The sequence below is a fragment of the Sinohyriopsis cumingii genome, chromosome 10, assembly GCF_028554795.1.
Source record: "Sinohyriopsis cumingii isolate HCF-2022 chromosome 10, ASM2855479v2, whole genome shotgun sequence".
In the NCBI taxonomy this organism is placed as follows: domain Eukaryota; kingdom Metazoa; phylum Mollusca; class Bivalvia; order Unionida; family Unionidae; genus Sinohyriopsis; species Sinohyriopsis cumingii.
In genome coordinates, this window is record NC_142970.1 from 89297526 (window position 1) to 89312026 (window position 14501).

Here is a 14501-nt window from a genome sequence, read left to right on the forward strand (position 1 = left end):
TTCCCTGCTTCGTATGCTCCCTGCATGATATAGCACATGTCAACGTGATAGTCACGTGATACAACAACACTCCGGAAGTTGCTCTCGGAATAAATATAGAGAATTTTGTGCTCTTTCGTTTTTCCTATTTTTTATACAGCCATTATACGACTTCCATATTTTTTTCTACAATATTTGAAAATGACGATTGTGAGATTATGTGTGCTCGTGTCACTCGAAATCGAAATCGCTAGTACCAGCTCAAAGTTCATCAACTCATCAATTGTTATCGTCTTTCAGCAGATTAAAGACATAACGATTTTAATACTCGCAATTTCGATTTCATGCACGTATAACTCGATTTACTAGCCACCATGTTGGTCTCTTGTGATGCTAGACTGGTTTTCATGCGTTCCATAAAAAAATGATACGGATATCGAGCTGTCTGTGAAACAAAAAGTCTACTAGACGAATCGAATCCCTTAAGCGTTTGGATTGTGTCAACAATATATTTATGGCAAGAGCCCAAATGATCCATACTGTAACCTCCTAATATTTTGGTTAGAACTCGATACATTTAACTCACGATGAGTTCAGTTAAGACTCAATTACATAACTGTTTCGAGCGTCAAGCTGTGGAGGAAAATTCCCGGATTTTTCCCGACTTTCGTAAATTCAAGGACTTTTCACGGTCGGGAAAAAAATTATCATTTCTCACGACTTTTCCCCGATTTCCCGGTAGCGTGGGAATCTTGCTGCTTAGAACTAGAAAGGTCAGCTTAGTCGTTTCATACATGCTCTCAGACTAAGTGTTCGATCGATGACAACCGCATTCCAATGTAAATGTTATGTACACCAGGTACAAAATCGGGTGAAACATCACGTGCAGCCGCATGTGTTCAGTTACTAGTGCCGGACTTAGGAAAGTGTACGGCTTCGGATCCAAGCATAAAGTAAACCCAGCTTAGCTTAAGCGATGCGTATCTGGGAAACAAACTTGGATCAAATTTACTTCGACATATGCGTTGCAGTGCCATAAAATACGAAATAAAACGAACAAACACTATAGATGTTCGATCAGACGGTTACTTTCGCTTCTGCCATTTGTCGGAAAAGAAAATAGACGGCGAATCGCTGCAATGCATACCCGCAGAATAACAGAGTCCGAATCAGGTTAATTATGGGCATTTTGCTTTTACTTCTTGTTTTCAAAGTATAGTTGTCTTCATCGAAAGACCCCTTGTCCATTTGCACTCCCGTCTGAGTGATGCAACCATGGCTTCCGTATGTTTAAGGCGAATGTATGCAACGCTAACGTTCAATGTGATACATAAAAAGAGAAGAAAAAACCCGTCTTGAGGAAATTTAAACAACAGATGTAAATCTGTTATGCACAATGCTTACATCTGCAAAAATGATTACATTTTTATTTATTGGGCGGAGGAACGGGGCCGGTATTTGTTTGTTTGAAAAATGTCCCCCCAAAATTCATGACACCGCTTTGAGAGGTAGGCCCCAGGACTGTCAGTATGCCTCACGTGATTTGACAAAGAAATTCTGTTTTGAATAGGGAACAAAATTTCGGAGGTATGGCAACATCCTCCTTGCATGATAAACTGATTGTTGCCCTATGCTTCCTTAAAAAAGCCCTTCAAATGTATCAATTAAATCATTGTAAAAAATCAATAAATGTATCAAATCAATAAATGTATCAAATCAATATTCCGATTTATTTACCCTTAACACTCGTTTTCTGACGCATCGCGCGCCCATGTTCTCTTTGCTGAGGCATTATACATTAATTGAATTCCTTCTATTGTTTTTATGCTGCTGATGATCACATCGTAGAAAGTAGGATTCTAAATGCAATGGTCTTTGGTTAGATAACCGCCCAGACCAGCCTTGTTGTAATAGGAAGGTGTGTTCTTGTGCACGGTATTTATCCCCATTTCAATGGTATGATATAGCCAATAATGAGTTAAACATACTGTAAAATACACCCACCCACTCAAACAAATAATAGACCTTTCTTCCAATAATAAACTCATTCCACACCCCTGACCCTAAACTAAATAAATAAATAAAAATAATAAATAATAATTAGCAATTGTAATTAGCAATTAAACTCTACGATGAAAATATCACGTAAGATTTGATTCAACAGATTATATTCAACAACAAAAATGCAAATGTGAAATATGCTGACCTCGGCATGTAAGCTACAGATATGCTCTCTTGGAACCTGAATTTGAATGTGCCATGGTATATGTGTGTACTCAAGGTTGGCTTTTTCATATATTCTTAGGTTTATCCCACATCGTTCAAGTTGGCAGAACTGTAGTAGTTGGCAGAGTTGCTGGTGTATTTGATCTTAAATGCAGGATTTTCAAACCGACCGGTCGTACTTATAAAGATGTCAGGAGAGGCATGGCTATTAAAGCAATCATGCACGAATTAACATTGAGAAGTCTGTTAATTACCATAGTCAGAGAGAAAATGACCCAGCCCATTTAATTAACTTAAACATCGCCAGCCTCTTAAATTAAATGAAGTTCAGACTTTTTGTTATATTTGATTTACTTGTATCGGATTTAATATATATGTATTTAATTGTTTGTCAGTTTTATTTTATATTTAATTTTTCCTTACATGATATTGTATTGTAAATGTATTCACTAGAGATACTTTTTTAAAGAAAATAGTTTGACCTTGACTGTAAGTTTATAAACACCAGGTGTTGTTCTTAATCCTGACCTAGTTTCAGAATTTGTAGCAACCTTCGTAAACAAGTTCTATTTTATTTTAAAATGATTGGTTGTTTCAATGGTCATGCTGAGACTTTGTCTTTCAAAGAGCAAAAATGATTGGTTTTCGTCAGGCTCAAACTGGGTAAATGTGATCTGTAACAATTAACTTTCCAGAAGATGATCACGTGACCCCTTGTTTACGTTTTAGAAAGACCATATAACCCATGTTTTGGAGAATTAATCTTAGTAGAAGCTGGGCTATTAAACTGTTAGTTGTATGTTGTGCTGTTTGGAGTTATTTCAAATTACTTCGATTCAAAAGGATTATTTCTGTTATTTTTTCTGGAAAATACGCGTGCTCATGTAATATTGTGGAACAAGGACTGTTTTGTTTTTTGTTTCCTTTTAATAAAAAATTATTCATCTATCACAAACCGGTGTGATATTTCTTGTTTCTACAAGGAATTGCAGACTTCAACACTACAGATTGCAGAATACGTCATCGTCTTCCATCCTCGATTCTTCGTCGGGAGTCGTACGTGAAATCAGTAGAACATTTTGTTATTCGGACTACTAACATTTTCTTCTTGGAATATTCGTTGATTATTCTTGGATTATTTTTGGATTTGTTTCTATAAAACCGTTTGTTCGTATTTTTTCATTTTTACAGAATTTTTTCCAGGGAAATAAACTATTGTAGTTTTTCAAAGCTTGTTGTTTTCACTCTAGTTTGTTGTTACTGTTTGTTCGTGCATAAACTAGTGACACAGGACTTTTAAACCAACTTGTCTTACAAATATTGATCCCTTTCCTCTGCCAAGATTACCTAGATTTCTTAAAAGAGTATAATTAGCTTGTCATTCGTTACTAGAGACTTAGGCCGCATTGTATTTTTCTTTATGTCAAGCATACTCCGATTAAGTTTCAGAATTTCGTTTTTGTCAAACAAAACTATATCATATTATATCGTACCATGAGATTCTCTCTCTCTCTCTCTCTCTCTCTCTCTCTCATATACACACACGCAAACGCAGACACACACGCACACATACATGGTACTTCAAAATGCAAGAAATATTTTTTTTTTTAAATGGCGGTACTTAGGTTCAAGCTATATGTGGAAATTATAACATAATATGTCAAATATCCAATACATGTACGAATTACATTTTTGTCGATTGAGTGGATGCTTACAGTAATCTAAGATGGCATACGGTGATATGTAGTATAATTGTTGCATAAGCTTTCAAGAAGGTCATATGTCGCTTATCATACCAGCGATCAAAGCATTGCTTTAAAACGCGCGATATTGACCCCACGACCAAAAGGTTGAGAGAGCAAGTAGAAGAATAAATTATTTTAACTTCATAATGATTCTTTCACTGTATCGACAATCACAGCAATGAGTTTAAGAAATACAGAGCAAATGAAATATTTCCTTCATCAAGCGTTAAGGCATAGTTTCTTCGACAGTGACCTTGACAAGAAGGTCAAATGGGCAAGATTGCCTGCTGCAGTATGAACTGGCTTAGCTTCATAAAGATTCATCCAAAGTATGAATGAAAACAATGATAGGGTTTATGAAGCATACGCAAATGAATAGACACTTACAAAAACCTTAAGGCACATTTTATATCACTGACCTTGATTCGAAGTTTCCATCAGTGTGACATTGATTCCAAGATCAAAACGACGATGTGCCTGTCGCAGACTTACTTGCCTTAGCTTCATAAACAAAGATCTCAACAATGAAGGCAATCAGTGAAGGGGTTTTAGAAAGAAAGAAAAAATAAACCTTCCAAAACCTTAAAGCAAATTTGATTTGACTGCTATCTTCACCCAACGAACAAAAGCCCAAGATAACCTATCGCGGAAGGAATTGTCTTAACTTCGGAATGATTTATATTTCTAAGTATGATGACTAGCCATCAAGTGCTTTAAGAAATGTATATACCAGTTTTAACAACACACCTTGAGGCAAATTTCCTCCTACAGTGAACTTGAAGGCTCAAATGTTCAAGCGAGGGTGTCTTAGTATCGATTATTGTAGCTACATATAACTATTTCACGGTTGTTGTTTTTTTTTTTTGGGGGGGGGGTAAATATATGCAAATGAACAACTTGAACCAAATACGTAACCAACTGTTACTGCCGTCGGAAAAAGACTGTTTTAAATAAAAATCCGTGGTTAAATCAAAATAATGAAAACGTTGGCCTTGGACAACATGGATGTAACTCTCTCTCTCTCTCTCTCTCTCTCTCTGAAATTTATTAGACCAGGGTTCAAACCTGTGTTCCGTGATATGGGAGGCTAACGAGGATACGTGATCGAGCCTATCCAGTCTAGGTGATATCCGTTGGTTCAGGCTCCTGGATAGCATACACCTCTTGAGCGTTAAACTGACATTTTTGCCTCGTCCGGTCATGTAAGCTCGTTTTTTACTGATTGATACTGGAAACTCCGTTTTGTACTCCAGTTGAGAATTTTATGATCTCAACGCCTGATTCGTCGAGATAACACAGAATAAATTGCTTAATGTTTAATAGCTATAACATTAATGATGTTAGAAGAAATCATTTACGTCTGGCAGTGTTACCAACGAATCCAATAGCGCCTAACTTTCTGTCGGGCAATATACACACCTCTGTCTCACAATACGGCTAGTAAGTAAGCGTACTGTTTTGTACTTTAATTCTGCATTTAAGCCCACCTCAAGTTTTAGGCAGCCCCATAAACAGAGTGTATGTGTTCATGTAAGCGGGACGTATAGCTGCCAATTAATATTCAGTTACGGAACATGCCCTAACTATAGGCGGAGGAGCATACGACAAGAGAAGTTATTGTGTTTTAAATAATCCATGTATGGAAATCGTTACGTGTAGGTAGGAATGCACCAACCTGTCAGTGTGCAATCCGGGTGTGCCGGGGTCATTCAGTCATGAAAAAGACGTGGGCATGTGCAATTATTGGTATCGGAAATGCTCGTTCAATGTGACATAGTTTGAGTTCAGTGATTATGCCGCTCGCTTCTCATTAATACATTGGATATATCAACGCTTGGACATAGTATAGTAACTTGGGTCTAAACGTCTGTTAGTGACAGACCTACTTGGTTTTTCTGTATTTCAGGCATTCAGACACGAAGAGATATAAAATGGGTGTAATTCTCCCCTTGAATTTATATATTATTCTATTGTTTCTAATAGTTCAGACTGCAAATGCCTTACGGTTTACAGGCGCGGCTAAGTCATATGCAAAGTTCCCAAAGTGGAATGCATGTGTCAATGCGACTTTCAGTTTCGAGTTCAAAACTACGCAGACAGATGGTCTGCTCATGTACACAGATGACAACGGCACGTATGATTACGTAGAAGTTCTGCTAAAAGACGGTCGAGTCAGATTACGTATGAACATCGTCGACGGTAAAGAAGGTAGCATCGAAATACTTCTAGCATCAAGATTAAACGATAATCGATGGCATCGGGTTGAAATTCAGAGGAATCGTATGGAAACAATACTAATCGTTGATGGAATATCGGACAGCCGGGTTGCGTTCGGGTCGGATTTCAGCTTTGGCGAAATTTCTAAAAATAATTACGTATATTTCGGGGGTCTTCCTGATTATTATACCTTGGACCGAAATAAATTAGATCAGCTCTCACTTCCATCTTCTTATTTTGAGAAGAGATTCACGGGTGAAATTCGAAATGTCATTTATGGAAACTGCACCTGCATTCCAGTCAGAGGAGAAATGATTGAAGGAAATTCCGTGGAAAAATTTCCACAGGAAGCGTGCGAAACTGACAACCGCTGTGGAATTTGTCTTTGCCTCAGCCGTGACGATGGGCCAGGATGCAGGTGTGTTGGATTACAGTGCGCTGAAGGTAAGTTCATTATTGAAAATATAAAATAAAATAGCGACTTTTTCAGATTTCCATCTAGCATGTATATAATCGTTTAGTGAAGTTCAGCCATATTAAAAAAGAAAACTTTGTCATCCAAATGAATTTTGATTGCATAGTGCCAATCCTTGCTAGGGCAATCCTTGAATTGTATCATGCATAATAATGAAAATATAAACTCGTTAAATATATTGCGATTTGTGCGTATTTAATATGCTCGAATCCTGTTCCGAGTGTAAAATAATACTAATATGGACTTGTACTGGTCATTACATTGTGTTCCTGTATTTCAAGTCAGCTTTATGTGATATCTTATACAAATATTGTAGGTGTGGGTGTGTACGAAAACGAGAGAGAGAGAGAGAGAGAGAGAGAGAGAGAGTCATTATTGGAACCAGTTACGTTCGTGAAATTTGGCAGTTTCAAACTAGTGGATTCTTCTAACGAAAGTGTTTGACTGTTCCAACATTTTGTCAAGTTCGCATTGATTTATAAAGGCACGCTGGTATTGTGTTCGCTTTTCCACGGTAAACAGACTTTGCCAAATTATGTTCGAGACCTGGTTCTTACGCTGCTTGAGGAAATTTTAATTGAATGGGTCTTATCCACTATTCATCGTATTCGTGTTTGACTAACCTTGTGATATTAAACTATATGTTGCTGAAATGTAATTAGGTTGTTGCTAAATTTTACTACATCTCCCAACGTGGTTGACAAAATAAGTTTTGCTCTTAGCATGCGTTGCAATTAGATACCAATTTCCAGAAACTTTAGCGGGAACGTGTTAAGTTTAATGCATAGCAGCTGTCGGAGAGAAGGCCCCTTACATCCTTGAAAGAAAATCCTACTGGTGTAATGAACATTTTTAAGAATTCGTTTTTGCTTGGATTGCAGTCAAGATTTTACTCCAGAAAGAAAAACGTATTTTTTTTATGTTTAAATTGAAAAGATGATTTCTTTAATATAAATTTTGAAAATTACATATATGAATGATTGTTAATATTCCCGAAACCGCACAGAACTTAATTGATAAAAAAATGTCTTTATCTTCCAATGAAAATGGCCATCTAATTGACGTAACTAATTGTATAGTATATATTTTGTGCTTTTCAGGCTTACTGAGGTTGACATAATTTAGTTATGTGCATGAATGACATACCTGTGATAGTGTACGGACAAAAACAAATAAACACATCATTTACAAAGTTATTTATATCGTGGCATATTCTAATCTTTTTTGGACTTGGCAATTTTGGCAGTTCGTTATCTGGAGTGCAAAATAAAAGAATTGTGGCAGACACTATTTACTGCTCCATAGGAATGAAGGTCACAGTTACTTACTTTTCTTCATTTATAACAATGAACATTGTTTAAAGGTTAATCACGTTGTAAATTTTCTCGTGACTCGTTAGCAGTGCTAGGGGTGGTATATAAGTTTAGTCATGAAGTGCACTGCATCATTTTGAGTTACCTCGGGGAAAAGTTGGTTACATTGATTAAAAGTTCTCAAACTTTTTGACCTTGCTATGTACGGGTTAGCCCTTGTATAAAGGTTTTATCAGACGTAGACGAGCTTTATTATAAAAAATTTGTAAGGTGTTCCTTGTAATGAATTTGCTGTTTGAGTTGAATCGTAGCATAAAATATCTGTATTAAAAATTACAGACATCCGTTCAGTATTGAACAATTTAAATGTCACTGAATGTATAATGAAATGTAATTCTTCAGTTTAAAATATTTTATATTCTGGCGATATCGCGGCATTAAAGTCAGTTAAAGCTAAAGAAGACATTAGTATGTCATGTCACTTGCATGCTCACTTTTGGAGTGACCGCAGCTGTGACCTATGTGCCTTGTATCCCAAGCCTATCATTGTATCAAAATAGTTAAATGGGGGAAAAGTGATAAGTAGCTATTGTGTGATAGTCTGTTAGTCAGCGGAAATAATACTTTTTCGTCGTCTTGGATTATTGTCTCTGAATCTCTTAGTTTCCTACCAAAACCTTCATTTGTATTTTTTTTCCTCAAATTTTGCGTTCTGACTGGCTTGTAAAATGGTGCATCTCTGGTGTATATGCGATAGCCCTTGGCCACATTATGCTTTTATATGCAATGTTTATAGACGCTAGAGAGCACTGGACATAGTCTGAATCGTTCTATTAGCGGAAGTAACGAATGCTTCTCCTAAATGATCAGAATGGTATTTTTAATTACTGCGTATCTCATGTTTCTTGTTGACATTGCGAACATCACCTTCGTTTAATTGTTTGATCGAACGTTTCGTTTGTGACTCGATGAACTCGTCCACATCGTTATCTTTATCATCTCTACTTTCAAATGGACGAAGCCACTTGTTTAGTTAATTCACAAATATAATCAACCAAAAGCAAAATCGCCTATGATAAGAGTGTATATGGTTTGTTTACATAGTAGTTCTTAATAAACTATACTATTTTTAGGCACACGTGTCGTGCAGTATGAGGCCGTGCAATATGGAAAATACTGCATGAATAAGACAACATAAAGTTAACGGAGAAAGGAACGAACATGTACTAATTCTGTCAGATAATCATTGTAGGATTAAAATGCGTGAGAACACTTGTTAAATTTTTAAATATTAAATCTTATAGTATCGTTTTAAAAGTTTTAACAGCAATGCACGCTTATGTTTTTATTTATGCCACCTTACAGGTGTGTAAAATTTCACAGATGTCACCTTACAGGGGAATAATATTTAATGTATTTCACAGTACAATGTATGGCACAGCATACATAAGTCGATAGGGGAAGTGCTTCATAAACCTTATGATTATAAATTGTTTTGCACTGTGTGTCATAACTGTAACAGTTTTGCGCTTCGTGCACGATTAATTTGTGTGATCAATAAATCATTAAAATTATGTTAAGCCTGTAAATGTTAGTTGTGTTTCCTTATAGTAAACAAAATGATGTTGTCGCACGGTGGACGGTTTGGTTTAATTTTTGGGGGTTTAACGCCATTTTCAGCATACGATGGGCTAAACGTTGTGCTCGGTATAAATGGCGGAGGAAGAAACGAGGGGGAGGGAGACTTAAGTAAAAGCTAACAATCAACGGGCAGATAGTGGCAAGCTTTTTCACATATCCACATTGGCCGAGCCAGAGACTCGAACGCTCGTAGACAGAAGTGAGATGACAGTGATCGGTAACAGCGAGCGCTTTGGGCCACTCTGCGAGCCTCGTCCCGAAACGAAATAATGTTGCAATATATGGCCAATAATGAAAATGTTACTGTACTTGGCCTCGTTTTAAAATATAAACAAGTATTAATAACAGGCAAGAAATGTATTCTTGAGTTGATTTGAATTTCATAATAATGAATGAACTGTAACAGAAACGGCGTGGGTGCTTTTGGCTTAAAACTTTCCTATGTACAGCTATAAAGGCTTGTTATATCTGCAGTGTTGGTTGACGTTTAGATGAGAGAGAGAGAGAGAGAGAGGTGGACAGAATTAATAAGGTATCAAACCTCATATTTGGTTTTACATAGCATCTGACAGATAATCATATTTGGCTTAATTAGTTTTTAATTGTGAACCATTTTTTTTCCTTCTTTCTATTTAATGTTACTATGGACTGATAACATAGTTTTCAACTATGATATATGGAGAGAAGAAAAAAAATATCCACCTTTCTGTTAATTGACTTTAAATCCACGACAGCTTGCTTCACATCTTATATGTCCGTCCCCCCCCCCCCCGGACTATGTAATTCACTCATCCATCAGCTGTTAAACATAAAAGAGCTCACTTTATTTACTGTGTACATTATTGCGAGAACTGTATACATTTTGCCTTTGTTACTCATCGATAAGAGTTTTTATCTTGTCATGATTGACTGATATTCACAGCACAAGTACAAAACTTTTTTCTCCATATGTAGAACAAAAATATCTTCCGTCAATGGCTATGAATACAGTTTTGTCCCACTATGACACTGTTACCCTTGCCTGCCCGTCCGTCCGTCACACACGGGTTCACAAAGTTTACGTTTACGTTATTTCAGACATTATGCTGTGACATCAGTGCTCCATGTACGCATGTCTGGTTTACCACAATTAGATATGTGTAGTTAGCTGAAGAGTTGAATTTTCCCGCTAAGGCAAATTATTATATTTTGTAGTTGTTGTGCTCTGTGCGTTACTGATATAACGTGTGTGTATTATAGTGTCGAGTGCATGTAGGCTTAGACAAAGACAAGAATATTCATCAAGCTTTGGCTGAGTTGAAAAGGAAACTTTGCAACGAATAACATCGAAAGCTGATGCGCAAGATATCTCTTGATTAGACCCGAATTTGTCAGATCCTTTAGGGTAAGTTTGGGGTCTAGGCCTAGACCTTAAATAACAAATAACTTGAGGGGCCCCGAGTGGCCGAGTGGTCTAAAGCGCTCTCAGTTACGGATCACTGCCATCTCACCTATGTCTGCGTGGGTTCGAGTCTCGGATTCGACCAATGTGGGTATGTGAGAAAGCTTGCCAGTAGCTTCTCGTGGGTCGGTGGTTCTTTCTGGGTTTTCCCGGGTTCTTCCTCCACCATTAATACTGGCCGCCATGTATAGCCTATCGTGTGCTGAAAAATGGCGTTAAACCATACAACAACAACAACAACAAATAACTTGAACGACTTGTGAAAAACTTCTGCCACATTTAACAATCTTGTTGTAATGTATCCAGAGATAAAGGGCAACAACTGCATTCGTCTAGTTTTCGTGTGTTATTTTTCTGTACAATTCTTACACGTCGCTGTCAGTAATGTACTATGATATCATCTTTCGCAGTGAAAGTAAGCTTCTCATCAAGCCAGCATTATTTTATTGATATACACACTTCTACACAGATGGTCACGTCATTACTATGCTATTGATATGTACACATCAGGTCAAGTCATTACTATGTTATTGATATGTACACATCTGGTAAAGTCATTACTATGCTATTGATATGTACACATCTGGTCAACTCATCACTATGCTATTGAAATACACGCCTACACAGATCTAGTGATTAATATGCTGTTGATACATACTCCTCTACATAGACGGCCAAGTCATTGTTATGCTAATTATACGTACACCTCTGTTTATGTCATCACTATGTTGTTGATACGTACACCTCTGTTCAAATCATCACTATGCTGTTGATACGTACACCTCTACACAGATCTGGCCAAAGGATCACTGATCTAGTGATACCTGCACCACTGGTCAATTATCACTGATGTTGGTACGTACACCTTTGGTCAAGTCATTATCTCTACAAATATCTAGTCAGGTCATCACTTTGCTGCTGATAGGTACAGTCTGGCTACTGTACCCGGTACACCTGTACACATAATCTGGTAATGTCATCGCAAAGCTATTGATATCTACACGGATATGATGGCACACTTAATACAAAAATTGTTAAATCAAAATTTGTTAACAGCAGACTCTGGGCATTGACAAATTAAAGAGTTTTTCGTGTCCGTTTTTGTAATGTAAACGACCTAAACGAAGTATACAGTAATGTGTATTTAATTTGCTGACTTTTCGTAATGATTATATGTTATGTATATTTGTAGTTTGTACCTGGTCTTGTCCAATATCAAGTTCACTGTGTACCTGACTAGGGACATTTATTTTGTGTGTGTGTGTGATTTGGATTTTTAACGTAGCTTTTTTTTTTTTAAATTCAGTCATATCGCTACGACGTCTGCAGTGTGGCAGTTTATAGCGATGTCTAGCACTGTGGCATCATGCCGCAGAGATGAAGCGTGATGTCCCACCCAGTCACATTATCCTGACACCAGGCCAACCAGTCGCAACAATAATCGCTTAATGCTGAGCGCGAAGCGAGGCAGCTGTTAGTACCATTATTATAAGTCCTTGGTATGACTCGGCGGGGGATCGAACCCACGACCTCCCGCACCCGAGGCGGACGCTCTAACCACTAGGCCACCGGAGCGGTCCGTCTATTTTGTATGCAGCATATTACATAGCTGATATTTTTCTATGAGAATATATTAAATGTTAGGATCATTATCAATGCACGTAAACATGTTTATCTTAATCTGAGTTTAGGACATATGATATCTCTCCATGAAAAACCTGGTCTACCTAATGTAGCTCATGTTCTTTATTACAATTTTAGTAATAGACCTTATCATATTGACAATTCTGAATAATCTACAAAGGAACTTTTGTCCCTCGTCCTGATTCTGTTTTTGTGTCTTAGCTTTTTATATGATGTTGTTTACTTGAAAAATTAGTAATTCTTGCCTTACCATCTTGAGACAGAATCAGTCTTATTGTTTTGTTCATATTTTTATTTGGGTGGAAATATTTATTCAGTGTGGAATTATTTATTCAAATTATTATTCATTAGAAATCCAAAGCGCTCTTCAGTAATATTATTGGATAGAAACATTAATTTGGAACTATAGTGAATTCAGACATGAACGTTTCTGAATTATATTTTGTGATATACTTTTAGCATATCGCACAATCCGGGCCATTGATTCATTACCACATTATAGACTTCAGGCATATGAACACATTCAATATTGGAATTTAATTGAAATACCACTGGAATTCAGTTATAATTATTTACATTTGGACTTGTGATGAAAGATTTATGAATATTTAGGATTTATTTCACAATACTTAAAGTTCTTCTTAAATTTTTACTGTTTTATTTATTCTAGGGAAATAAATTATTTTTAAAAAAATGTCGGTTTTCGCTCTTTTCTGTTACAGAGTTTAGGAATTAAGATTCGTAATAATACACGTTCATCTTACAATTGCATCGTGCAATGTTAGAATATGTGCCAGCTGACTAGTCTATTTATATGTCTGGCCATGTTTTGTTGACATAAATATTTACATTCGAGCAGAATGTCAATGAGGTCAGCGTATTATGACAGTGAAAATGCAGGATATAACTCAGACTGGTACACACGTATTTGCATTCTCTCTGACTTGTGTATTTTTAGATTTTTAACGTAGGTCTAACAATTTGAGTCATATCGTTAAGATGTCTGCAGTGAGGTAGTTTATAGAGATGTCTAGCATGTGGCATAATGTCCCATCCAGTCCAATTATTCTGACACTAGGCCAACCAGTCCTAACACTAACTTCTTAATGCTAAATGACAAGCAAAAAGGAAATATAGCATGACTCGGCCGGGATTCGAACCCACGACTTCCCACATTGGAGTTGAACGCTCTAACCACTTGGGCCACCGGAGCAGTCCTGTGCGATTTTCACTTTTTAGTTGAGATATGCTACAAAGTTCACAGGGCTATAAGTATTTCTCCTATTGGCCAGTCTTAGAAAAACCAGTGACTCGCACGTTAGGAACACAATGTTCTTTGACATGTTCCCCGAGTGGCCGAGTGGTCTAAAGCGCTCTTCGTTACGGATCACTGCCATCTCACCTCTGTCTGCGTGGGTTAGAGTCACGGATTCAGCCAATGTGGGTATGTGAGAAAGCTTGCCAGAAGCTTCTCGTGGGTCGGTGGTTCTTTCCGGGGGTTTTTCCGGGTTCTTCCTCCACCATTAATACTGGCTGCCATGTATAGCCTATCTTATGCTGAAAAATGGCGTTAAACCCTACAACAACAACAACAACAACTTTGACATGTTCTCTATATACAATAAACCTATGTGTTGTTGGTTAACACCTGAGAGTCATTTCCTTGTAATTATATTTTTTTTTGTTTACCTTTTGAACATGCTTATAATGCCTGAATATGTTACGGTTCAAATCAATGTAGAGTATATCAAATAATATCAGCTGCATTATGCAATAAATGTTTGTTTTTCTAGTACGGTAACAAAAGAAAAACTGTATCA

At 37.0% G+C, this 14501-nt stretch overlaps 1 protein-coding gene across 5 annotated transcripts in view; it reads left to right on the forward strand.

The window, feature by feature from the left end:
- The first annotated feature begins 5458 nt into the window (after nucleotides 1-5458).
- LOC149790563 (uncharacterized) overlaps nucleotides 5459-14501 on the forward strand; it is a 253953-nt gene continuing 244910 nt past the window's right edge. For 4 of the 5 annotated variants that reach the window (XM_089972628.1, XM_089972631.1, XM_089972629.1 and 1 more), the window contains exon 1: nucleotides 5459-6611. In XM_089972628.1, coding sequence (XP_089828754.1) covers nucleotides 5882-6611 — 730 coding nt within the window. In that variant the 5' untranslated portion in view covers nucleotides 5459-5881. The remainder of the gene's footprint in view (nucleotides 6612-14501) is intronic. The other variant, XM_089972632.1, reaches the window with a different exon arrangement.